Raw genomic sequence first — 26,576 nt, 5'->3', positions numbered from 1 at the left:
TAAATTATGTTGCTCCCCCTTCTTTTTCTGTTTGCTGTAGAAAGTCTTTATCAGTCAAAACAGAAGAGCGTCAAGTTAGTAGCTGGTTTTTAAATGCTACTCCTATTTTTTTTCTTCTTTTTTGTCTTCAGAAGATGATGGTAGCACTAAAAAACCCCACTTCTTAAAATATACTAAGGATCAGAAGCACACTTTTTACCACTGGGGTAATTGTTGAGTTTTACTGCAGTTCTTTGTATTTTTAAAAAAACTGCTGTTGGTCAAACACTGAATGTTGTTGCTTTTTAAAAAAATAGTATATTTTTTTGATAATTCGTATAAGGTTACTTATAGTTCTTGCTCTGGAGTTTAAAAAATAGGAGTATTTTAGTTTATGCATATTGACCTATGACCTATGATGCATATAATGCATATAGATATGCATATGCAAGAAGACTTACTCTAATTCCATTGCTGAAATGGAATGAACCTTTCCATAAGGTGTGATCTGAACAGAGCTGCTGTCTTTATATTTGAAAGTGCTACTGAATATTTGAAACTTCATTTTTCTTGAAAAACTAGTATATGCTTACACTGGGGACCAAATTCTTATCTTGTTCAAACTGATGATTTTTCCTGTGCCAGCTTAAATTGATGAAGAATGTGAAGAATCTGTATTGAAACCTCCTTTCTTTTGCTTTTGCCATATTATAATTAGAAATGTAAACATGCCAGTCTAAATTAAGCCTATCATTTATTAAATCTGTTTTGGGAAGACAAAGTGCTTTGTTGCTACTCGATTTTATTTCACGTTTCCAGATTTTTAGTTCAGTGACTGAAAAATACAAATAGTGTGTCCTTTTACCCTGGGTGATTAAAACTGCTGTAACCTATTTAACCATATTTTCACATCTTTGATGCATTCAAGTTCAGGTCCCATGGAATGAGGGGTGGATATAACTTACTATTATTATAACTACTACTATTATTATTTATTTATTATTATTGTTGATATGATATTTGGGGGGTTGTCTTTTTAAAAAAAAATTGATTCAAACAAGCTAAATGGCTCCAATTTTCACTGAATTTTGGTGGAAGATCTTTCAAAGACCTAATATTGCTCTGATATTGAGCAGTTAAGCAATTTTCTTCTTTCTTCGTGCATTGTTATGGTTTGTTCAGCCCTTCTGCTGATCCCTTCTGCAAAGGAATGGATGGTATGATGAGTTCCTCAGGTCATTGCAAGTGATGAGGTCTCAAACTGAAGGACAGAGAGTAGGAGGCACAGCTCATGTCAAGTATTGGAAGTAATCATAGAGTGATTCCAGAAAGGAGTATGCAGTCCATTGCATTTGAAAACTGACGCTGTGCATGGTTATGGTAATTTCAGTCATTTTTTTCTTATTTTAAAAAAAAAAAAAGTCAACATAGAAACAGTCTCCCTACAGTAAAGATGCTGTTGTTTCCAGAAAAGATAGTCATCTCTGTTTCCTACTCTCTTTGTAAATCTGATACTTAAAGCCTATCAAAATACCATAGGTTTACCATTGACTTTAAGGCTGATAAAAGCTGCTCTAGTAATCTGTGTTCCATGCTTTGCCAAATTAAAAACATCTCTTTGGCTTTTAAACATGGCTGGCATCTTGCTGAGAGGCTATTTGTTTCCCTGACATAAAGCAATGTTTATTGCTGTGGATTCCTGCTGCAAAGGATTCTTCGTAGGCCCAGTGACCTACTTGTGTGGCTTCCCTCTAAGTAGCCATAAAGTGTCTCTTCCTATGTTTTTTGTTTCGTTTCTTGTTCCTGCAAAGATGGTAGTCGAGGATTGATTTCCAGAGGGCCTCCAGAGGTACAAAAGTATATAATTCCTTTCTTTGAAGAATTTCCTTTGATTAAAATAAAATGTGTTGGAGAAATCAGAAATGAATGTTTGATATTAGAATACAGTGGCAGATGTATTCGCACCCTACCTTCTCTGAGACAGGCCCAACAGGCAGACAGGACGCGTGATACGGAGGATTCCCTGGCTGAACACAGTGACTTAAGGGATAGAGGGCAATGGTGATGAGTTCCTGCCTGGCGCAGCAGGCGCGTCTCCTCTGTGACTACCCCACCTTCCCAGGTGTCCTTGCATGATAGGTGTGAGGCTCTGCAAGTGGAAGCAAACAATGACGAAGATGATGGTTCATCTAGCTCGGAGGTGTCGCCGAGGTTAAGTCGGCCTACGCCCTGTGTCAAAACTGCTTCCATAAAGGAAAAAAAGATGGGTCATTGTCATAGGAGACTCCCTTCTGTAGGGAACAGAAGGCCCAATATGCAGACCGGACCCACTTCTTAGGGAAATCTGCTGCCTCCCTGGGACCTGGATTAAAGATGTGAAGAGAAAGCTTCCTACCCTGGTACGGCCCTCAGATTGCTATCTGTTATTGATTTTTCAGGTAGGCAGCAATGAAGTTGCAACAAGAAGTCTGAGGGCAATCAAGAGAGGCCTTGGGACGACCGGTTAAGGGATCAGGAGCACAAGTAGTGCTCTCCTCTATCCTTCCAGTTGCAGGGAATGATGAGGGAAGAAATAGGAAGAGCCAGCAGATCAATACCTGGCTCTGAGCCTGGTATCACCAGCAGGATTTTGTGTTTTTTGATCATGGGTTGGTCTACATGACACCAGGCCTGCTGCCAACAGACAGGGTACACCTTTCTCAAAGGGGGAAAAGGATCTTTGCACAGGAGTTAGCAGGGCTCATTGAAAGCACTTTAAACTAGATTTGAAGGGGGACAGGGATAAACCCAGGCTCACTAGAGATAAGCCTGAGGGTGGCATGCCAGTGTTTGAGGGACGGTGTGCTAGCAAAGTCCTTTGGTCTGCCATCTCAGTGGAGGTAGGGTATGGAGATCCATGCAGCAGCAAAGATGCAAGGGTTATTGATGTGTTAGAAACCACAGAAGTGCCTGAGAATGGTCACATAGTAATTAGGGCTTCTCTCCCCAAAAGGTGGCGGGATCAACAGCCCAACTGAAGTGCATCTACACCAATGCACGCAGCATGGGCAACAAACAGGAGCAGCTGGAAGCCATTGTGCAGCAGGAAAACTATGATATAGTTGCCATCATGGAAACATGGTGGGATGATTCACACAGCTGGAGTGCTGCAATGGATGGCTATAAACTGTTCAGAAGGGATAGGCAAGGAAGGAGAGGCAGTGGGATAGCCCTGTAAGTTAGGGACTGTTTTGATTGTCTAGAGCTTAATGACAGTGACAATAGGGTTGAGTGTTTATGGGTAAGAATCAGGGGGAAGGCCAACAAGGCAGATATCATGGTGGGAGTCTGTTATAGACCACCCAACCAGGATGAAGAGGCAGACGAAATATTCTATAAGCAGCTGGGAGAAGTCTCACAATCGTTAGCCCTTGTTCTTGTGAGGCACTTCAACTTACCAGATGTCTGCTGGAAATACAATACAGCAGAGAGGAAACAGTCTAGGAGGTTCCTGGAGTGTGTGAAAGATAACTTCCTGACATAGCTGGTGAGGGAGCCAACTAGGAAGGCTGGACCTGTTGTTTGTGAACAGAGAAGGACTTGTGGGTGATGTGATGGTTGGAGGCTGTCTTGGGCATAGCGATCACACAATGATAGTTTTTTGATTCTTGGAGAAGTGAGGGTGGGGGGCTCAGCAGAACTGGTACCTTGGACTTCCAGAGGGCAGACTTTGGCCTGTTTAGGAGCCTGGTTGACAGAGTCCCTTGGGAGGCAGTCCTGAAGGGCAAAGGACTCCAGAAAGGCTGGACATTCTTCAAGAAGGAAATCTTAAAGGTGCAGGAGCAGGGCGTCCCCATGTGCTCAAAGGTGAGCCAGTGGGGAAGAAGACGGGCCTGGCTGAACAGAGAGCTTTGGCTGGAACTCAGGAAAAAAAGGAGAGTTTATGACCTTTGGAAGAAGGGGCAGGCAACTCAGGAGGACTGCAAGGATGTCATGAGGTTATACAGGGAGAAAATTAGAAGGCCCAAAGCCCAACTAGAAATTAATCTGGCTACTGCCATAAAAGACAATAACAATGTTTCTATAAATATATTAGCAACAAAAAGAGGGCTAAAGAAAATCTCCGTCCTTCATTGGATGAAGGGAGAAACATAATGACGAAGGATGAGGAAAAGGCTGAGGTACTTAATGCCTTTTTTGCCTCAGTCTTTAATAGTAAGACCAATTGTTCTCTGGGTACCCAGCCCCCTAAGCTGGAAGGCAGGGATGGGGAGCAGAATGAAGCCCCCATAGTCCAAGGGGAAATGGTTAGCGACCTGCTACACCACTTGGACACACACAAGGCTATGGGGCTGGATGGGATCCACCCAAGGGTACTGAGGGAGCTGGCAGAAGTGCTCACCAAGCCACTTTCAGTCCTTTATCAGCAGCTCTGGCTAACGGGGGAGGTCCCAGTTGAACGGAAGTTAGCAAATGTGACACCCATCTACAAGAAAGGCTGGAAGGAGGATCTGGGGAACTACAGGCCTGTCAGTCTGACCCTGGTGTCGGGGAAGGTTATGGAGCAGATCATCTTGAGAGCCACCACGTGGCACGCACAGGACAACCAGGTGATTAGGCCCAGTCAGCATGGGTTTATGAAAGGCAGGTCCTGCTTGACTAACCTGATCTCCTTCTGTGACAAGGTGACCCACCTAATTGATGAGGGAAAGGCTGTGGATTTTGTCTACCTAGTCATTAGTAAAGCCTTTGACACTGTTTCCCACAGCATTCTCCTGGAGAAACTGGCTGCTTATGGCTTAGGTGGGTGTACTCTTCACTGGGTAAAAAACTGGCTGGATGGCTGGGCCCAAAGAGTGGTGGTGACTGGAGTTAAATCCAGTTGGCAGCCGGTCACAAGCGGTGTTCCCCAGGGCTCTGTGTTGGGGCCAGTTCTGCTTAGTGTCAGTGACCTGGGCAAGGGGGTCAAGTGCATCCTCAGTAAGTTTGCAGATGACACCAAGTTGGGCAGGAGCGTTGATCTTCTTGAGGGGAGGAAGGCTCTGCAGAGGGATCTGGACAGGCTGGATTGATGGGCCGAGGTCAGTTGTATGAGGTTCAACAAGGCCAAGTGCCGGGTCCTGCACTTGGGTCACAACAACCCCATGCAATGCTACAGGCTTGGGGAAGAGTGGCTGGAAAGCTGCCTGGCAGAAATGGACCTGAATGTGTTGGTTGACAGCTGCCTGAATATGAGCCAGCAGTGTGCCCAGGTGGCCAAGAAGGTGGCCAATAGCATCGCGGCTTGTATCCGAAATAGTGTGGCCAGTAGGACTAGGGAAGTGATCATCCCCCTGTACTCGGTGCTGGTGAGGCCGCACCTCGAATACTGTGTTCAGTTTTGGGCCCTTTGCTACAAAAAAAGACATTGAGGTGCTGGAGTATGTCCAGAGAAGCTCAGTGAAGCTGGTGAAGGGTCTGGAGAACAAGTCTGATGAAGAGCGGCTGAGGGAACTGGGGTTGTTTAGCTTGGAGAAAAGGAGGCTGAGGGGAGACCTTATTGCTCTCTACAACTACCTGAAAGGAGGTTGTAGAGAGGTGGGAGTCGGTCTCTTCTCGCAGGTAACAAGTGATAGGATGAGAGGAAATGGCCTCAAGTTGCGCCAGGGGACGTTTAGGCTGGATATTAGGAAATTTTACTTCACTGAAAGGGTTGTCAAGCATTGGAACAGGCTGCCCAGGGAAGTGGTTGAGTCTCCATCCCTGGAGGTATTCAAAAGACGTGTAGATGTGGTACTTAGGGACATGGTTTAGTGGTGGACTTGGCAGTGTTAGGTTAACAGTTGGACTTGATGATCTTAAAGGTCTTTTCCAACCTAAATGATTCTATGATTCTATGTTTTGGCTGTTCTTGTTTCCTGTGAGCTCACTGTCATTCGCAGAGTGGCATACCAGGCTCTGGAAATTAGGATCCAACACTGTCTATTCACATTAAGTCTTCCAGTCCCGAAGACTTTCTAGCTTGTTATGAGGAATGGATGTACCTTTGTAACACTGTTTTACAAAGAACTTCCTAACTAGCATAGCAGAGCTGCTGCAAACCTGGACTGAATTGTAAGCCGCTACTGTAGAATAAAATGTAACGCTAATTAGATTTGGAGAAGACTAACATGGCTTGTGTTTCTTCATCTTGTATGCAAAAATGTTACAACTTAGTATGCTTTTTAATGGAACTGAAGGCTTTTGAAGGTTTGATGCTGTCAAAATGGCAAGTACCTGTGAAAAATGCGTAAGATCAAAAGCTAAGCTTGAAATGAGAAACTTTCGGTTTTAGGTGTTCTGAAGTCATAGGTTGTAGACTGTCTGGAATAGGCAAAAAGCTGGAGGGAACTTACAACAGAACATACATATACAGAGGTTTATATGCACATACCTTATATATATATATATACACACATAAATAATAGTTATATAAATATATAAAATATATATAAAAATATATATATAAATATATATATAAATATATATATATTTATATATATAAAAATTAAAAAAAATATATATAATAGTTGCAGTGGCATGCATTGAGTAATATTTTTCAATCAGCCTCAAAGGAACAGAATGTAATTTGGGGATTTATCTTGATACATGCCATGCAAAGCAGAAAAAGATTTCATGTTTCATGCCTAGAATTCTTAAATGCATCGTTTGTGTTTTGTTCTAATACCTTACACATCTTCACTTGTGGATTAATTTATTTTCAGTTGCTGGAGATTGGTAATTATCTTGTTATAAAACAGATAGTAAAAGTGTTAAGAGTAAAGTGCTTCTTTTGAGAAATGTGCTTCAATTTATGTAAGTATTGATATTTCACAATGTGTTTGAAAATTAAATTTCCAATACTCTTGAGCTACTGACATTTTACATGTTGTCACATCTCTTTTGTTGCTATCTTGTGTGTAGATTTCTCAAGCATAAAATAGTGAATTGCATGTTAAAAACATGTTCTAGCTGTCTGCAGCTGCAGCCTGGTTTTCCTTCTGCTCCCTACCTTTCAAATAGCATTGGAGAGAGCATGGACTTTTTGTCCATTACCAATTCATTCTGTCTGTTTTGTGCATGCCAGAGCCTAAATTTGCATTAGGTACGGAATTATTGGCAGAAGTTTGCTACTCTCTGCAATTTCAAAACTACTCATTAAAAAAAGTTAATGCCTGAAAGTACTTTCAAAAGCTGAATTCCCAAATGGTTTCCACTTGGGCTTAGAGTTGCGGTTTTCAATTTTTTTACTGATGTTTGTGTAAGTTAGATTTGAGTAAAGAGACTAATATTAAAATCCGTAGGATGAGATGATGTCAAATTCACTTAAAAGAAAAAAGAAAAGAGAAAATTACCTCTCTGATTCCTTTAGGTTATACGAAGCTTTAAGTGTTGTTCTAACAAAATAAACAATTTGCAGAGATCAGCGTAGGTTTAAGTTGATTTGCTTCATTTACCCTACCAATTTGGACAGAAGAATGTAATGCTTTCTTGGAAATGTCTTTCAAATATTACATTATAGATTAATTTATAGGTTGCAGAATGCTGTTATCCATAAAACTTTTTTACCCATCTTGAAAATTAAGTTCTAAAATGAAATGTGTATAAGAGCTGGCCTTTTCTCTTTCAGTAGGTCAGCAAATATAAATTAGGATAAATTTTGTTTCAAATAAAAGCATTCATTTACAGTGGAAAAAATATCTCAGATTTACCAAAAAATACCGTGATGTATTTCCTGTTTCTCTTGCAATGGTGAACACAGATTTAGTAGATCTTTATTAAATTAGTGACTTTGCTAAGTTTCAAATTGTGCTTGAGTTCTTAGGCTTGTCTTGGAGAAGCTGATTGCAAACAAATATGGAATTATCTCCGTAAATTTGATGAAAGAAATTTTGCAAGGGAAGCCCGCAGCTTAAATCATATTAACAGATAATAGATTAGTAGGTGGCAGGTTAATAGATGATAACTTGTAGTGATTATAACACTTTTGGGTGGTTTTGTATTTTGTCTGTAGCTTTCATTGTGTGTTAACGTATTTTCTTACTATATGTTTTTATTCTGTAAAAAGGTGGTTTTGCTCATGATTTGACTTTGTAGAGTGATGCATCTAGAGGTATCAAAACACAGGTGATAAATTCCAGTGCACAGGCATCGATCAGCACTCAGGTAGTTTTCTTCATTGCTGGATAAGAAGAAGTGGTTTGCCGGGGAAGGTGCGACCCTTCTTTTCCTGTCGTGATGGTGTTCACTCTGCGGCTTGCAGTGATGGGTTTCGTGTCCCGTCGGAGCTGTTGACCCTTTGTACTATCCAATGAATGGCTGCCTTTCCTTGGGCTGATGATGTTGTGATCTAGGCATTGATCTGAGTCTCTGCTGATAGACGTTTCTTGGTCTTTGGTGGGAAGAAGTGATGAAATGCTGATCTACAATGGCACTTTGATGTTACTGAAAGTTTTTTTTAACAGTAGATTAAATTGTCATTCGCAGCTCGTAGCTGTGTTTGATGAGCAAGATCCACACCATGGAGGTGATGGCACCAGCGCCAGCTCGACAGGCACACAAAGCCCAGAGATTTTTGGCAGTGAGCTTGGCTCCAACGCGGCATCAGCCTTTCAGCCTTACCAAGCTACAAGTGAAATTGAGGTCACCCCTTCAGTCCTTCGTGCAAGTAAGTAAATGTTCTTGGTATCTCAATGTGTTTCATCTTAATTTACAAGGATGCCAAGTGCTGTTATGCATTCCTGCTGCTGGGAATATGATTCATTATCTGTCCTTACCCAAAGCTGATCAAAATTGAGAAACTGCGTAAATGCTTGTTGCATGCAAGTAAACAAACCTTTCTGTTTTAATAAATTATTTATAAACTGCTTTTAGGAGCAATAAGCTCTTTCTGTGCTGCCAGTTTAAAATTGTCCTCACACTGAAAATCACAGCAAAGTTTCCAAATGCAGTTGCTGCTCGGTGTAATTTTCAGTTTTCCAGTTTTATTCAATTTAATGAAGAAAAGAGTAAAAAGAAACTAAAGATAGGAGTACTTTGTACTGAACCTGTCAATGTTGCTAGGTTATGCTTGTCACCTTTCTGTAAAAACACCTCCTGATACGTGCATTTACTGTGTTGCAAAAATACACTTCTTTAAAAAAAAGAAACCAAAGCCAGGAACATCCCTTTATTTTGTTTATTTCAAAATGGGGAAGATTTGTTGCAAAACCATGAAGTAGGAACTCTATATCACAGTTCTTGCTCAGGCAGGATCTTTGAGTATTTCAGCTTAGTAAGAAGAAAAATTGCCGAAGGAAATTTACTGTGTAATTTTCCTTGTTGTTAAAAGTACCATGCAAACAAGACAACGATGGATAAAGCATTGTGCCCCTCTTACTTGTAGTATCTATTATTTTGTTCACTGAACTTTTGAAGTAGTGACTCCATTCCAGAAAATTCTTGGCAGAAGTCAGTATCAGTCAGTCCTTTGATATTCTACAGATACAGCATTTTAAACAACTATTTGTAATTCCCAAGAGATTACTTTTCTGTAGCTGTTCTTTTAATGGATAAAATCTGTGTTTAAGTAATCAGCTAAAATGCAAATGGAAAAGTTAAAACTCTCTGTTAAGTTTGAGGGATTTTGTACCAGAGTGTATTCTGTAAAATTAAAGGAACAACATTTAACAATTAGCTTACATAGACTTGAACGTGTATCTTTTCAAACTTTAACTATGCTTCGTTATAACCCACAATTAAATTAGGGAAAAGATTAATGGCAGAATAAAGAAGTATCCTAGAATTTCAGGACCCTTCCATTTTGCTGTCACTAGGGTATGCCACAGCTAAATGCATGTCTCATTTCCATGCATAAGCCAAACAGCTGTCCTCCTGGGTTCTCAACTTGGGGGGGGGGGGTTAGAGCAGACAAATACATGCACATTTTCTCTTTAGTGTGATTATCTGGTGTATTATACGGTACATTGATGTTAGTGCATCAAAATCATATAGCGCAGATAAAACTCAGTGATATATTGGACAGCTCACTTATCTTTGGTGTCATTCTGGAAAATACATGAAATACTTAGCTAGTTCACTGATTGCTAAAATGACCAAAAAGTGCTTTGAGACCCTACAATACAAAGGTCTATAGAAATGCAGAAGACTTTTAAAACTCTTGGTAAGAATTATAGCTATTTTGACACATTTTCTAAAAGCATGCAAAAATAAAATGGGTGAAACAATTTGTCATAAATATGTTACCACAAACCAGAGATGTTCTCCTATCTAGCTCATTCCTTTTTTTTTTTTTTTTATGTTGACAATTAGGTATATTTTGTTTCTAAATGTTCCAAACCACAGGCTTAGAATCCCAGTCCAGTAATATTATCCCATATTAAATACACCTATTTCAAGAATTTCATTTAAATATACATTGAAAATGGAAATAATATCCCTATTGTATTTCCTTTATAACTTGTGAAGTGAAGCATAGCATACAAATGGTATTCTCAGTATTTCAAATAATTATCTTCTTACTGTGTAAGTTCTATTCAGCAAATAAAACCCATCCAGTTTTGTGGTAGATGCAGATCCTGATTATTACATGTTGACAAGGTCATATATCTATTAATTGGATTGGAGATGGGATACAAAATTGCTGTAATTATTGTAATTTTCTGGCTAATTGCAGGGTTGGCGGTGAATATTTTACTTCTAACAAATGAAAAACAGTATTCCGTCTGAAATTGGTGTATAGCATTTTAGACATTTTGTTTTACATCTCTGGTGCTTTTTGCTCGCAAGCTGGGCTCTGTTTCTCAGCAGTTCGCTCACAGAAGCGTAGCTTTGTGCCATTCTGCTACCGCTCACCTGCACCCGAGGGGTATGGAGCGGTCTCCGTTCGGAGGCAGCATCGCAGCGCATTAGGCTGGGGCTTAAGGGCCTGCTGAGATTTTCGTCTCTTTGTTCTGGTTGCCATGCTACCCCTTTTGTTTGTTTATAGATCACGCCATCGCTCCTCTCCCAGCAAGGGAAAGGTTAGCTAGATCAGGTCCAGCTGGAAAAGTAATATTCATCTGGATTCCCTCTTTCCCCATGCACAAACACAGCCTGTACTTTGCACATGGGGGGGCTGTGTCAAATTGAATCTTTCCATCTAAATGTGGAAACAAAAATGAGGCTGGCCCATACCCCCTATGTTGTTTTGCAATGTGAAAGCACAATTCATCGATACAAGCAGTTGATTTATTTATGTTTCTTATCTAGCTCTTTCTCTTTTACTGCTTTTCTGTTACCCAAGTTAAACTTCCTCTTGTTGTATTTCATCAGTTGAGCTGCATTTTTTTTCTACGCATACAGTAGCAAGGTGTTTTTTGTGTGTGCCTGCGTGCTTTCTGAGAAGAGGCTGGAAGCTCACTGCAGAAGATTGTTAAAGCAGACTGATGTTTATTCCCTGCTGAAATATAAACTGGAGGCGCAGGTGAAAATTGCCAAACCTAATGAGCAATTTGGCAGATAAGACAGGATGTCAGGCAGTGACAGTTCAGCAGCGGGTGCACTGCCTGTGAACCAAGTTGTTTGTTTCACAGTACTGCATTTAAATATTGTAAATAAAATCCCTTTCCAGCTGCATGAGATATTATGAAAAGGGTCATCTCTCTGTCTAGTTTTCCTTTTAAGTTATTTAGCTCTGTTAAATAACCAGGGGTGGTCTTAGTTCTTGGTCTTGGTGTGATTATATGTTACAAGTCTCTCTGAATGCTTCAGCAGTTACAATTAAAAAGCATTTTTAATATATAAAATTATTTGAAAATATATTAAGAGAGGTTTAGAGGACTGATTCCGCTCCCCCCGCCCCCCCGGCCCAAAGTAGAGAAGAGTAAGGGGGCCGGGAGATCTTCTTTCTTTCTTTTTTTCTTTAGCTGTTTAATGGGAAGGTACTGAGAAGGTAAAGCCAGACTCTTCTCACATGGGCGCTTTATTGCTGGAAGCAACAAACACAAGTTGCAACAAGGAAAATTCCAGTTAGATATTAGGAAAACAATTTTCACCTCAAGAGCGGAACAGGCTGCTCAGAGAAGTTGTGGCATCTCCATCCTTGGAGAGGGACAGAACTTGACTGAAAATGGCTCTGGGCAGTCTGATCTAGCTGGTCCTGTTTTGTGCGGAGCTGTTGGACAAAATGACCTCCAGAGATCTCGTCCAATCTCTGAAGTTACTGTGTAAATCTGTGACTCCAAATAGTTAATAAAATTAAAGTATTTGCTTCTTGAAGCTATTATTTCTAGAAGCAAATTATGTTCATCATGAAATATTTAGCAGACATTTATGCAAGCATGTTGTGCACATACAGCTTCCCAGCATGGTTTAGTATTGTACTAGTTTGTGCCAGTGTGACACAGATAGGCTGACCATGCCTTTTCCAAGACTGCTGCTTTTGTTTTCAGGATGTCTTTGGTAGCTATGTTAGTTCCTTAAAAAATGAGATATGGGGTAATTGTAAGGTTCTCTGAAAGGCTGGGGGGTGGTGAGCATCTCCTCAAAATGCTGGCCAGAGGAGTCTAAGAAATAACTAAGAGCTAGCTGCAAATGGTGCACTCCAGTGATGTATTTGCTCAAGTGACCTGTATCATATATTTTAGTAGGACTCTTGGCATTGGTTTCATATTCTGGTCACAGAAGGAGACTCGGGGGGGGGGGGGGGGGGGGAGGTCTAGATGGGAAAAAAAAAAAGGTCGAGATGAGAATATTATGAAGTGAGTGTACAGCTGGCTGTGAAGATGTACTAAAAGTGCAGAGGAGCAAAGAACTTGCTGCAGCTTCACATCTTTGTTTACCCGGCAGCGTGGCTGTTGCTGTAAGGTTCCATGTGTTCATGTGTGTTCTTACCCTGCAATAAGCACAAGTTTATTCCTCACAGGTAAGAGCACACATTTAGACTTTCACTGTGACTTTGTTGAGACATTAAAGTTCATGACCTTCCTTGCCTTTGAATTTGTGGATCGCTCTGTGCCCTCACAGTAGTTTTTAGTAGTTCACTGGAAAATTAGTAGGACGTATCAAGTATAGTCCCCAAGGGCTCTCTTAGGTTAAGGACTGTTCAGTATTTCAATAAATCTGAACTGGAATATAGAATATTGCATAAAAAGCTAAGATGGAGTTTCAAGCACTTTGGATGTCAAGGTTTCAGCTCAGCATTCACATCATACATTTATAAACTGTTTTGAAATCAGTGAGATGTGTACAGTCACTGCATCTAGCAAGAAAAAAGTAATTTGCAAGGCAATACTACTGAACAGCTAACTACACACTACTGCCAGAAGGATCTGGGCAATATATTGCCCAGATATATGGCCCAATATATCTGCATTATTATAGTGCATCTGGGCATTATGCTCTTCCATCAAAGGATCAAAGGCGAATGCTGTTGTGGGCTCACTGAAGGAGTTGTGAGCAGGAAGACTTTAGCTGAAGTGACCAGGTGTGGTGCCAGACTTGGAGAAATTCTAAACAAGTTGGAGAGAGCTGAAAGAGAGCAACAAGAGTAAGATGCTTTGGAGGCTATGACCAAGCATTGGAAGGGCTGGTTTATTTAGTTAAGAAAAGATAAAAACTGATAGGGTCCAAGTCTGAAAATATATTACTTTTTTCTCATTCTCCATGTCTGCTAAGAGAAGGGCAGTTGGCATTTCCTGGGGAAAAGCCATTTTTGGTAACCTGGGGGCCTAAAAAACATTTTTACACCTCATGTAACAAGCAAGTCTTTGTGGGAATGGTTCAGAGGCGTTTTGCGTGCTGCTGAGCGGTGCCATGCGCTGTAGGAAGGCAACCGGCTGGTGGTGGCAGATCTGTCCTGTTCCTGGCTAAGCCATTGGGTTGTTTGGTAACCATGGGTGAGCCACTTCTTGCATCCATTGTAAATATATGTGTGTCTTTTCTTAGCATCTCACAATTGGAGTGTTCAAAAAAATCCAATACTAAGCAAACTGGTTAAAGGTGTGAGTGCATAAATAAGTGTGTGAATTTCAAGTACTTTAAAATTGCTGTTTTAAATATGGCACTTCACTGATTTGATACAAGTATTTACCTAGAGTCCCAAATGCATATTCTGAGAATTAATTTGTTAATATTTCTAAGTGCCTTTGTTTAAAGGTTTGGAGCACTGCATGTTAGTATGTTGGCAAAGAACTACAGAGGTGAGTTCATATTTGTTCTGGTTTCAAAAATGATGACGGCTTCAGCACTCTTTCCCACATATGGCCATTAGAAACTTTTTCATTCTTGTTTGTATCTCTTTGACTCCTTATTCAACTGTGAGTCAGCTTTATATATGGAAATAAAGTCATTTTCAAGTGTCGAAGAACTAAGGCAGCAAGAGATTAGAAGAGGGAGGAAGAAAAAGATGAGTTCATCAAAAAACAGATGTTTGGAGCTTTATCAGATGGAGTTATCTCTAGGGTTAAATAGCTGCTTACAAAACGTAGAGAGAGTCATCCATGTTTATAATGAAAGATCGTGGCTTTACAGGCAATGCATGCTAAAGTTAATGGGAGGTTTTCCACTAGCTCCACTGAGCTTTGGGTCAGGTCAGCTTTCCATGGTGAGTCTCCTCGGTCAGGAACCTTCATTGGTGACCAGCTGGTGTTCATGTGCCTGTCGTTCCAGTGCAGTTCCAGGAATGAATTCCAAAAGATTTCCTAACCATCATTCCCACTTTTACTTTCTTGCCAGGTTCTCAGATGTTTCCTTTACCCTGTTGGATAATACGAAAAGAACCTTGAACTTGAGGCTTGCACTGAGCTGTTGGCAGCTGAATAAGGAAGGTTTCTCATGCATTGGAGTTTGAGGAGAAGATTTAGCAAAGTCTGTTTCCTCACCTTCTGGTGCTCTTGCCGTTCAGGAATTCTTATCGCATTTATCCCTGTAGCTCTATCAAGGATGTGATTGTTTTAAAGCCAGAGTTATTGAATCAAAAAATCAGTACCAGGTGCTGCTTTCTTCCATGAGGCTAAATTTGTTCTTTCTACAGCACAGTTCTGACTTGAGTGATCTCCAGTTGGTGTTTTCTCCAAGCGTAGTGCTCTGCAGTTAATTTGGGATTGTTGAGCAGTTTAAAAACCATGTGTTTTTGATGAGGCTGTGACACATTTGTAAAAACAAATGGATTTTAAACTGCTTAAGTTTCTAAATTAACCTTTAATATCTTCAATCTTCTCAGTATACCATCAAGCAAAATACTGTAGCTTCTAGTAGGATTAAAAAAATCCTTGAAACCAATAAAGTAAAGAATTTTAGAACTTACTGGATTCTCTAGAGGAAACCTAAGTAATCATGGGGCATTTCAAGATGTCGTTCCATATGGTGAGGGCTTCTGTCTTTGAGTACTGATAATGGGGAGTGATAAAAATACAGTATTGTATCTGATACCTGGTGGTATTTTGTACCATACCTACAGAATGTAGTACAAGAGAGATAATAAGGAAGGGTTATGAAGATGTGAAGTATTGAATTTGAATAGTTTAAGAAGTCAGGTTTGGGTATTAGTCTAAATTTGACATCTTAAATAGATTTAATGATCACTTGAACAAGAAGCTATTATGGAAATCACAGCTGTATTCTGAGAATGTTTTGATATGCATGTGTGTTGCTGGTGGTGGTGCTGGGTTTTATTTTCCCCTTCTTTAAATGTAAGGTAACTTTTTCCTTAAGGGAACTGTATTTTTATGTATACAAAAATGTTATGCCATTTTATCCTATCAAACATTACAGCATAGCTGCACGAGTCCATTGTATTGTGGTATCATGGGTTTAATCCCATTGTGATAAAGCTATTTGTTTATTGAAAGAGTTTGTCATCACACATGTATCAATAAGTGTAATAACTCTTTCTGTAGAGAATTTCTTGATTACTCCTCTATTTCTTGTTATTTCACTGTAAGCAAACAAGAAGGAGCACAGTGAAGGCAAAGGAACATGAATCTGAAATGAGTAGGGAATGCTTTTTCACGATACAGTCAACCACCCTGTGAAATTTTTAACTTTATGGAGGCATGTGTACATATTACACTTTTTTTTTTTTTAAATCCAACAGTTTCTAAAAACCTCATGCAGTATTTATAGGTACTTATTCTGAAATGTGATAAAACAGTATGCTTCAAGCATCCTTAATAGCCAGAACCACCGGTCTGCGAGAGTAACTGGTATCCTGGTCGCATTTTGCTTTGCTTTGAGACAACAGCATTGGTCTCGGAGTGGGGGAGAGCATTGACTACTGACATAAATTACTCGCGGACAATTTGCCAACAGGAGAGGATGCAGAGTTTGTCAAATGTACTTAATTATTCACTCGGTCCTAAGCGGGATGATCTTATGGAAAGGGTGTTGTAGGGCTAGTGAAGAGTGTTGTGATGCTGGGGGCTCTGTGCCATGCCGTCTGCAGGGTTACGCTGTGTTCAATGCAACAGCTAGTGCATGGGCCAACCTCTGCCCCCCAAGAAGGATGTGGATATTTTTTACCACAAGCCCAAGGCTGTAAGATATTATACTTAAAGTATATCCTTAATTAGGCTAAACTTATACTTCACTGAGAGCATTGTTGCTTGCTTTTGTTCTTAATTCACAAGGGATCTTCTTGCTCCCTTCTTTACTGCGTTTGCAGCACGTGAACTCATACTCTTTTTTTCAGACAGGGATGTGTTTTGGAGATAGACGATCTCTTTTGGTGATTACTGGGAAAAAGTTGCAGTAAATTCTGTGTCTTTTGACATGTTCGTTTGAGGGGGATGAAACAGGGACAGATGGCTGCTAGTTAAATAGGCTTGTTTTTTAGTTTGTTTTTTATTTACTTTCTCATGCACTGAAAAGGACTGAAAGATGATACAGAAATAAAGGAGTGGATGAGAAATAACTTTCTGTTAATTTATTGCCTTTTTTAATACTCTTAAAAAGATAAAATTTGTTCTTTCTCCCACCCATCTCTTGTTGTAAATCTTAAATGAATTGTGTAAGTAAGATGAGCTCCATCTTCAGAAATGCTGTGGGTTCATGTTAGGGGCAGATTAAGCATTTAGGGTGAGAATCAAGTATGTATTTTTAGAAGAACTTTTCTCCAGAAATTTTGGCCCCCAGTAGCAGTGGATGCCGTGGAGGTGACAGGCCTGGCTTGAGCCCGTGATCCCGGTCTGAGCTGAGATGAGGCATGAACCCACTGCCTGCTCTCCTGCCGGCACAGCTTGGCTTGGCTCAGTGCAGCTCGGTGTCCCCAATGGGTCCACAGGCAGGGCCCCCTTGTCTCCCCCTCTGTGACACTGCAGGGGCAGACGGGGTCCCCCTTTGTGACACAGTGGCCACCTCGCTGGGGTGGCTGTCACCACCCAGGCTGATGCCAGAGCTCGGCTGTTTGGGATTGGAGGTGGATGTGAACTTGGGCTGTGTTCCAGGTCTGTGTTTCTTGCCTCCGTTATGGATTTAGGTAATTAATTCTGTAAACATTTTTGGATTTATAGAAACTGGAAGTGATTGTAAATGTGGGAAGGGAGTTGGGGACCGTGTGGGCTTACAAACAAAGCAAAAAGTGGTGCTTGGGTTAAGATAAAATATTCGTACTACTACTTGCATGCATACAGTAAAGGGCTGTACAAAGACAGCAATACCAAGCTATTGTGTTAGCTTCTGGAAATTGTGCATGTGAGTCGGGGACTAGGCTTCTCAAAGCAGACTTTGATCAAGCATTAAAACCTATCCTGAGGGGCTGGATTTGATTCAGCTCTCTGTACGGCACTGTTTGCAACTGCAAGTAAAATTGGGACTCTCTTGGCAACTTCTGGGCAACAGCTGATTCAAAGCAGACACAACGGATAAGGTTAATAGCAACAGACTTCAGGTTCTGCATCTGAGCTAGATGCTCGAGGACAGCCCAGTTTCTCATTCCTGGAGAGGAATGGACACCTTTAGGGTGAGTTAATCTGACCTGCTTTACAGCTTATTTCAGGATGAGATGGAGTATGGCCTAGACTAGCTGCACTGGCTCATCTCCATTGATGAGAGAGAAGCCACGGTGACCAGTTCTGAAACAGATGCCAGTGGATCCCATTCTACTTGTGATTTACCTCATGCTGTAAAAGTAAATTTTTATTTGAAAGGTTTTTTTTTTTTTTTTTTTTTAAATAATGAAGTGGGATATTGCCTTTGTTGTCTTAAAAATGGTCATTTGTATATTTGGAAGAGAAAGGCTAAATGGTATTTTACAAAGCCAAAGGCTTCTCAATTTGACCCACAGAGCAATTTTACATGGCCCCAGGAAGTTCCTACACAGCCATAATTATGCTTGGGAAGTACATTTGGGTTGTAGACAGTATGCCATGAATGCAGATAGTCCCATGTTAGGTTTTTGCAGAGTAAAATTGGGTTTGAGAAACTTCTGTGAAATTTTATGGTTAAACTAAGTGTCATCTGCCTTGGGTCTGACACTGGTATCTAGTCACTTTATGCAGTACTGCTCCCAAATGGGTAAACCTCTGCAAAGAGGCAGCTGTACTTTTTCTTGCCACACGTTCTGAGACCTTGAAGCGTAACCGGTCATGCCACGTGGCACTGAAAAGCCAGCCTAAATCTCGGGGAACAGACATGATGTGGAGTTAATGAGCACTGAAGGCCTTGATTTGTCTTTACTGCTCTTTGCAGTCTGTACCCCATTCCCTTGCACACCATGCAGCGTCTGGGTGTTAATGGCCATCCTGCCCTTACCACGCTTCAGGGTAACCTGGCTCCCTGTGGGCTTCGAAGACGAAAGCTGTCTGTATACATGCCCAACCTCTGAATGGAGGGCTGGGGAAAGGAGCCATCCCTCAAATATAGGCTATTAAAGTAAATTCCTTTGCAGGTTTGCAGAGAATACAACGGTGAGCAACAACTACCAAAACTGTTTCAAAGGAAATAACGTTTGAGGTAATGCTAGCAGTTAATTTTTAGTGGATTATAAAAGAATAAAACTATGTTCACCGGTTTCTGATAAGTTAGAGAATGAAGAGACACACCCGCCTTGTTAAACCAGCCCTATACGATACACAAATTAGTATTTCCATGATTTTTGGTAGGTCCTCTTTTGATCTCTCTGCTTTTGGGCTTTTTTGGAACCAAAACATCAGAAATGCTTTCTGCCTATGAAAGCTTTCTCCACCAAATATAAAAATGACGTTAGCTTCTTCTATTCCAACCCATTTTAAGCTCTGATCTTAAGACCTTCATTAGATGACAGAGGGATTTTAGGTCAAGCACTGCCTGACTTTCACAATGATTTCCATCTGAAGGGTCTTGCATAGTGAAGTCTCTTCATGTTTTATTTAAAATTTTAGTTGGGCTCTTGACTCATGGAAAAATAAATAAAAATGAAGGGCTTACTAGGAGTGCTGTGGTGAAAAAATTATGGAACTACTTTTTCAAATGAACTGCATGACATTTATCCATGAGAAAGATCCATTAAGTGAATGAATAAAGTTACTGCTCTAGTTTGACATAGTAGGCAATATTTCTGTGAGTATTGTACATGCAGATGATTTACCCTCTACCTCTGTTTTAAGTTCACCTTTAAAGTAATAAAACATAAGTGGGTAAAGTCTTCTCATAATCCTGCTTTCCCAAAGCTCTTTGCTATGTTGCTCAAAAGGTAACATTCTAGTGAAGTAAGTATTTTCACTTTGTCCACCCATAAGGGAAGGGGGAAATCTGTTTGCAGTTATTGCTGGTACAGAGGTAGTGTGTCTAGTTTGCGCTTCGGCAGTGACCAGGGGTGCGGGACGCGTAGCTGAAGGCTTGGGGAAAGGGTCTCTGCCAGAGTGCCGGCTCCACAGTGAGCAGGGCTGTCTCCAGGAGCCGGAGGAGGAGGAGAAAAAGAAGTCACGTGTAAGCAGTAAAGGAAGGAAAAAGGAGAAAACTGAACTGTTTAAAAAACCTAGCCCCCAAAAAGCGAAGGGTGAAAAAGCCTCAGTGAAAGTGCAGCTGCAAATATGTATAGATGTTTGTTTATTACAGCTTGGTCTGCACATTTCTTGTGTTAGCTGAAGAGTTTATCCTAAATTGTGTGTGACTTTGGCAGTTAATCTATGCAGTAGAACATTGTGGTGGCAGCAAATCCAGAAAGCCCATGGAAGATGAGAGTACCAAAAAAGTGCACGCGTGAGCCGTGTCCTCGGTGGTGCCGGGAGCGAGCAGTTGAGCTCCTGAGGGTGCGGGCAGTGGGTTTGGCGCGGGGGCAGCGGGGCAGCCGTGCCCCAGGCTGCAGGCAGGGGAGCGGTGGGTGCGCAGGGCGGCAGGCGCTTTGCCAGGGTTGGACCCTGCAGTCTTCTCTTTGTGGCCCACGGCTGTCTGGTATGTGCCCAGCGGGATGAGCTCGAGGAGGAGCGCGGTGCGTGCACATGTTAAAGTCATTTATGCTTTTATATTAGAATTTCCTTAAAGTTCTCAGTGGCTGTGAGTTGGGGGTAGTATCATAATACCGATATTTATGCGCTGTTTACCTGGTGTGACTGCTGGTGTATAAGCAAGCTTCTAGGAGTCTTACTTCATTCTGCATTTTACCAGAATGATTTTGTGGATGTGAATTATTTGCATGGGATTCCTATTACGGGCTGAATTGAATATTAAATTGCTCCTCAAACCCTCAAGGCAGTACATCAACTTCACTCATACTGAGCAATTTGTGCTGTGCTGTATGTGCCATGTACCGGCTTCAGTTTCTGAATTCTCCCAAGGCTAGGATTTTGCTCCATTCATTTCCATTTTTCTTTTTCAAAGTCGGAATGTTTTACTAGAGGTGAAAAATATTTTTAATGAAGTATTTTAATTTGTTCTCATATTACGGGCTTTTATTGCCCCCTCCCCTCAGCCAGGTTTCACCAGATGTTTTAAATATTTACTGAGTATGTGTGTGTTCAAGGTTTTTTCTGCAAATCCAATTGTGTTTAACAGGCATTGAGTCCTTGTGAATCAATGTTTTGTTTTTCTCTACTTTATGCCTCCCAGATCTGGCAGATGTCTTAAGTTCTAGAACAAGAGATTTTCAGTGTTTTCTGTATGAAAGCAGGTAAGATTGGTACATAGTTAGAATTTCCTCGGAAAGGAACAAAATTTCAGACCTCTGTGGGAGGAAGCGTATAATTGACCACATGTTTTGTAGAATTTAGTAAATTTAGTAAGTAATTAAATGCAATAATGCATCTTATGCTGTATCAAAAGTGATGGCTTTTGTAAGGAAAGCTGTACTTGTGTGTTTTCTTCACTTTTCCTCCTTTTTTTAAAAAAAAACAAACTTAAGAGAATGGCATATGTAGCATGTAAAGAAAATATGGTGTTTGCTTGATCTTACCTTGGAAAAATTTCTTGATCTTAAAGCTATAATTTTAGCAAGATGGATGGTAATTTTCATTCATGGATACATGTGCTTAATTCAGAGTTTAATTTTCACCTTGACCAGCCAAATTAAATGTATTTGTTTAATTTTAGCCATAACTATTTTCTTACTTTTTTCACTTACACTGCAATATGAATTGTTTGTCCTGTTTCTTTACTTGATTTTTTTCCCCATTATTTTTTTGGTCATTTTTAACAATGAAAAGTGAGGAAATGTCAAAGGTAGGGCTGCTGATTAAGGCTCTTGGTGTGCTCTGTGCTTTCGGTCTGTAGTTATCAGGCTGCAGAACGTGACACGCTCAGCATGTGTGATGGGGACAAGGCTTTAACCCGAGAGAAGGTTAGCTGGTGACTTGATGCTCCTTCCTTCTGTTTCCATTTGCTGACTTCCAGATTGAGAACCCAGTGCACCTGGGTTAACTTGATGCCTCATGGAAATTTTAGAAAGGAGACAACCACTTCATATCAGCCCGTGATCAGAAACAGAGGGAGAAAGGAAAAGAGAAGGCATGAAGTATTAAAGAACAAAGAAGCATGGATCAGTAAAGGGGGGGGGAGCTAGTGGCAGGGAATGCTTGCCTCCCTGGGAACAAATGAAAATACGTAACTGTTTCCTTGATGTTACTTTGCCGTATAAACGATTACAGTAGGAACCATGTAAATGATGTATGATTATGAGAGAGAAGTGAGTAGGTTTCTGCTGCCCTCCCTCTCTCCCTTTCTTTCTCTTTGCAAAACTGTCTGTAGAAACTGAGACCTGGTCCATGCCAGAAACTGCAAAAAAAAGTTAAAGACATGAAAAGGAAGAATAATCCCACATGATTACACTTTTGTTATTTCTCAAGTGTTAATCACAAAATGAAAAATGGTATTGTGTGTAATCTTAGATTTGTGTAAGTGCATGATGACATTTTGAATTACCTTTCCTGAAACACAAACTGTGGATGTCTCAGACGTAGAAGACATTCACTGAATTGCAGAGCTTTAAAAATGACAGTCCTGGGGCTTTGATGGATTCTCTGTCTCCTGAAGTCTTGAAATTAAAGTCAATATTTTTCTGTATTTCCAACGGAAGTTAAAAGACTAAATGCAGACATTATTGCATGGTGTACCTGGGCTTATATAGGTGTTTGACAGGATGATCACAGGGTGTCTTCAGGATTTGAGTTATGAGGCTTGTTTGGAGTCTTGCCGTAGTGCTGCAGTGTGTGTAGCAAATGATTCTTTGCATACTTGGACTTGTGCTTTTCTCATTTAACGTTCTGTATTTGCTTTCTTAACATTTTCTTTTTTGGTGCAGTTTTTCTGGCTGCACTCTCTCTCCCTGTTTATGGTGTCCATTCCAGATGGTTCTGTAGTCTTCCCATCCCATCTGCCATAGCCTGTCTTTCTCTAGCTATGCTGCCGTAATACCCTTTTCTCCTGCAAACCCTCCAGCAATCTGGTTTCTCATTCATCCGTACCCTGTTTTGTTTGTAGGTGGAGAGTGTGGTTTTTTGGTCGTTTGTTTTGTTTAGTTTTGGTTTTTTAGGAGGAAAAGGAGAAAATTCGCTTTAAACGTTTTTTGCATTTGTTTTTTGATTCAACTCCTCTTTAGTGTAGACGAAGGAGGATGGACAGCATCTGGTTCCATCACCATGGCTTGGGCTGGTCTTGTTCTCCTGTGGGACTGGCTGGTGACTGAGCTGCTACCAAGGAAACCGGGGCTGAGAAAAATTCTGCATTAACTTTTTACGCTTTCTTGGCCCTTTAACAGAAACTGATCTGGTTTGGCTCAGCTAAAAAATGGACACCTTGAGCCCTTTTCTTCCCAGAGTCTTTCTCCTCTTTACCGTACTTCATGGCCAACTGCTGGTGTAGCTCTACCACAGAAAATTCCCGAGACTGTATTTTGCAAAAGTGGCTTCAAGTGTGGTCTGACTTAATTAGTAGGAAAAAATAGCTTATATCTCTGGCTGTATTAGGGGCTTCATGCTGTTGTGATGTGACTGCTTATTGTTGAACCTTCAATGCAAAAGACAGTTTACCTTACAAATGATTTTTTTTTTTTTGAAAGAAAAATAGGTTAAAGATGTAAGCCACCACATAAATGCTAAGTATGATTACAAAATGCAAAAATGATGATGATATAAAATTCTGTGAGGAAAGCCATGCAAGAATGCCTGTGGGCCTAGGTTTTTATCCCTTTGCTTTTACAGCAAGAGACTAAAAATGCTTATGCAATATTAATTCAGGATATACAGCAAATTGGCATTTGGAAGCATTCAATTTTCTTCATAATTGTTCTCCATTCACTTGGCCGATTATCAGTAATTTCAGGGAATTAGAGGTGCTCCTTTTAGAAGTTTCTAGTGAACTCTTTAGAATTGTCAAACAATAACAAACCTGCCACTTAGGCAGCAATTTTCCCTCTCTCCGTCCTCACACTAATGTTAGATCGCTGTTTGGAAAGGCTAGACAAGCAAACTGCCACGTAGTAAATTGGTAGGAAATTTTTGTCAGCCTCATGCTGCTGAGTGAATTTTGATCCAAGAATTTTCTGTTTGTTTTGTTCATGCAAAGACATTTATCCTCTGGTTTGGGTCCAGGGAGGTTGTTTTTTCTTGGTAGTAAGATCTGCAAAAGTATATTTTGTTAAAGAAACACTATATTTTTGTAGATTAAACTTGTATGTCTTTAGTAATCTCCAGGTGAGTCCCACAAGAATGTAGTTCAAAGCATGTGATGTCCAGGTCTTCCCTTTTCCTCTGCTGTAAAATGAAAAGGAAACAAAATTGTTAAAACCCCTCAGGAATGGGGTCATGAAGTGCCATTTACTGAAAAGGTGGCTTTCTGTCCTCTCTGGCTGTGTCACAGGACTTCCTAAAGAACAAAGTGTGCACAGGCACAAGAGCTGCAAACCTTCTGTGGTCAGAAAAAGGGGTGTTGGAGAGGGACTGTTTGATGGGGATGCCTGTGGCAGTGTGATTCAGTGACCCGGTGGGGTATGTCGTGTACCTACCTGTAGGTTACGGGTGTGCTGAGCAGCAGCATCTCTCTGTCTCTCGATCTCTGTCTCTCCTTGTCTCCTGGCTTTAGCAGGCCAAGGAGACCCAATGTCCCAATGCTGTCCCTGTGCCAACCAGGAGTGAGGAGTGTGGACAGACATCTCAATGACTGCGGGCTTAGGTGGTTTTGGCTCCTGTTCCTCTCAGTGTAGCTGCTTTCCAGCCGTGCTGAGGTGCTGCTGGTGAAGAGGAGCAGCAAAGCTCATGGAGATGTATAGCTGCTTTTCTCTCCAGCTATGTGGAAACAGCAAAAATGGCTACACTCGATCAGTGCTTTTAGTCTGGTAGTCATATTTGAGAGAACCCAATTGCTTCTGAGGAATGGGTGAGCAACCTTGCTTTATGCAAACGGTTTTGGTAATCTCAGAAAAAGCAAATATACCTGTTGGGTTTATTTTAATATGTCCTACATTAGAACTGCCATAATAATCATATAAAAAGTACAACGATGCTTAGATTTCAAGAACCGATAAAACTTGGGCGAGGTGAGTGAGGGGTGCTTGATGCTGAGTATGGAACAGGGAGCAGCCTGACCTGCCCTCCTGTCCAGCAGCAACATGTTTTGTAAGACCTGTGCCCAAGAGTTGTTCCTCCATGAATGGCCTTTCCTCTTGCTAGCTTTTCCATGATGAAGAGCAGCCTCTCTCTTAGAAATGTTCTGTTGTGGAGAGGAGGGGACACCCTCTGTTATTAAGATTCAGACTTGATTTCCCACATGTGCTTAGGCTTGGCTCCTTTTGAGGAGGTCTGCATTTTGCGTATGTGTTGTGTGACCAATGGATAAGTTTTCTCTGCTCCTAAATTTGAACTTTGAGTTCAAGAGAAAGGGCATTAAACATCCTTTGGAAGTATTTTCAAATGCTTTAAAAATACATAAATCCAAATCTCATCTAAGACACAAAAGTGAACTACGTCATGAATTAATAACTTTTAAAATAGTTTTACAAATTCCAGAGAAGAAACACAAAGTAGTGAATTTGTTCTCAGAAAGCTGCTTAGTTTCAGAAACATTTAAGAAATATTTTTGGTGTTTATGTAAATGATACGGAAGAAAATGTTTCAGTTTCTGTACAGACAAGATCCCAAATAGAACTAATGCATGTGTGTATGAATACAAATTTACTTTTGTTCTGGGGTGACCTTAAAAAACATCTGCATGGTGGTTCTCTGTTTTAATAGCTGTTTTATTTGTACTGATGAGTAAGTATCTTAGATATTATTTAATGTGGTAGATTTTTTGACATCTTATATTAAATATTAAATACACTAGCTCTCATATAGTTGTTAAAATACTCTGCCTTCAGAGGTTACATAAACATAGGTAACTAAACAATAATAAGCTATTTTCCTGCTCTCTTATTTTACGTGAAATTTAACATAGCTACTTTTATTAAACAGTAGTTTTTAGTCAGAAGCACCGTGTTTAATGTAAAAATAGTGTAGTTTGGCAAAAGATATGTGAACAGTTTCCTAGAGTTAACTTTCAGCACTTCAGAAAACAGAGGCACTTTCCTGCTAGATGCACATTGACTGCTTGATGCATGCTGCAGAGAAGTTGATGATCTGTGAGGGCCTATGAGTGTTCTACTTGCAGTCATTTGTATGTCTTCCCCATGTTTATTCTGTGACTGTCCAGGTGCTGCGTACAAACCTCATAAAGATGCATGGATTGAAAAATCAATATGCTAGGGAGGCCTTAATACTAGCAAGCTTTCTAAATTCTAATGTAAGATAAAAATGATGATACTAAGACTTGTTCCCTAAAATCCATTGCTCTCAGGTGGGTTAAAGAAATAACTCCATCAGTACAGGAGATGGCTTTCTTCTCCTGTGGCTTTCTTTTAGTGGTTATGCAAGATAACTTTCTTCCTTTTGAGGAGTGGAAGATGTCTGAATTGCATTTCACAGAGCCTTTGTGGAGAACTTAAGTTAAAAAATATTATTAGAGTGAATTTTATTGTTGGTTGTAGCATCAGCATCTTCCAGATATGCAGCTACAAGCTGGGTAGGGGAAGCCTGTGGATGCTGAGGACTGGTCACCATAGTGCTCCTACAGCTGTCCTTTACATCCTGACTCTGGCATCAAAGTGCAGCTTGGGCACTCATCCAGAAAGGTAGCTGCTCCTTTGTGTCTCCATGTTGACAGCTGGATGGATACTGACC

At 40.6% G+C, this 26,576-nt stretch overlaps 1 protein-coding gene across 15 annotated transcripts in view; it reads left to right on the top strand.

Annotated features, from left to right (window-relative positions):
- Positions 1-26,576, top strand: part of PARD3 (par-3 family cell polarity regulator) — a 463,980-nt gene that overhangs the window by 151,665 nt on the left and 285,739 nt on the right. For all 15 annotated transcript variants that reach the window (XM_072854616.1, XM_072854617.1, XM_072854615.1 and 12 more), the window contains exon 3: positions 8,464-8,644. In XM_072854616.1, the coding sequence (XP_072710717.1) occupies positions 8,464-8,644 (181 nt within the window). The remainder of the gene's footprint in view (positions 1-8,463; positions 8,645-26,576) is intronic.

This window comes from Ciconia boyciana, chromosome 2, assembly GCF_034638445.1.
Source record: "Ciconia boyciana chromosome 2, ASM3463844v1, whole genome shotgun sequence".
Lineage (NCBI taxonomy): Eukaryota > Metazoa > Chordata > Aves > Ciconiiformes > Ciconiidae > Ciconia > Ciconia boyciana.
This window is presented reverse-complemented; position numbering and strand designations above follow the sequence as displayed.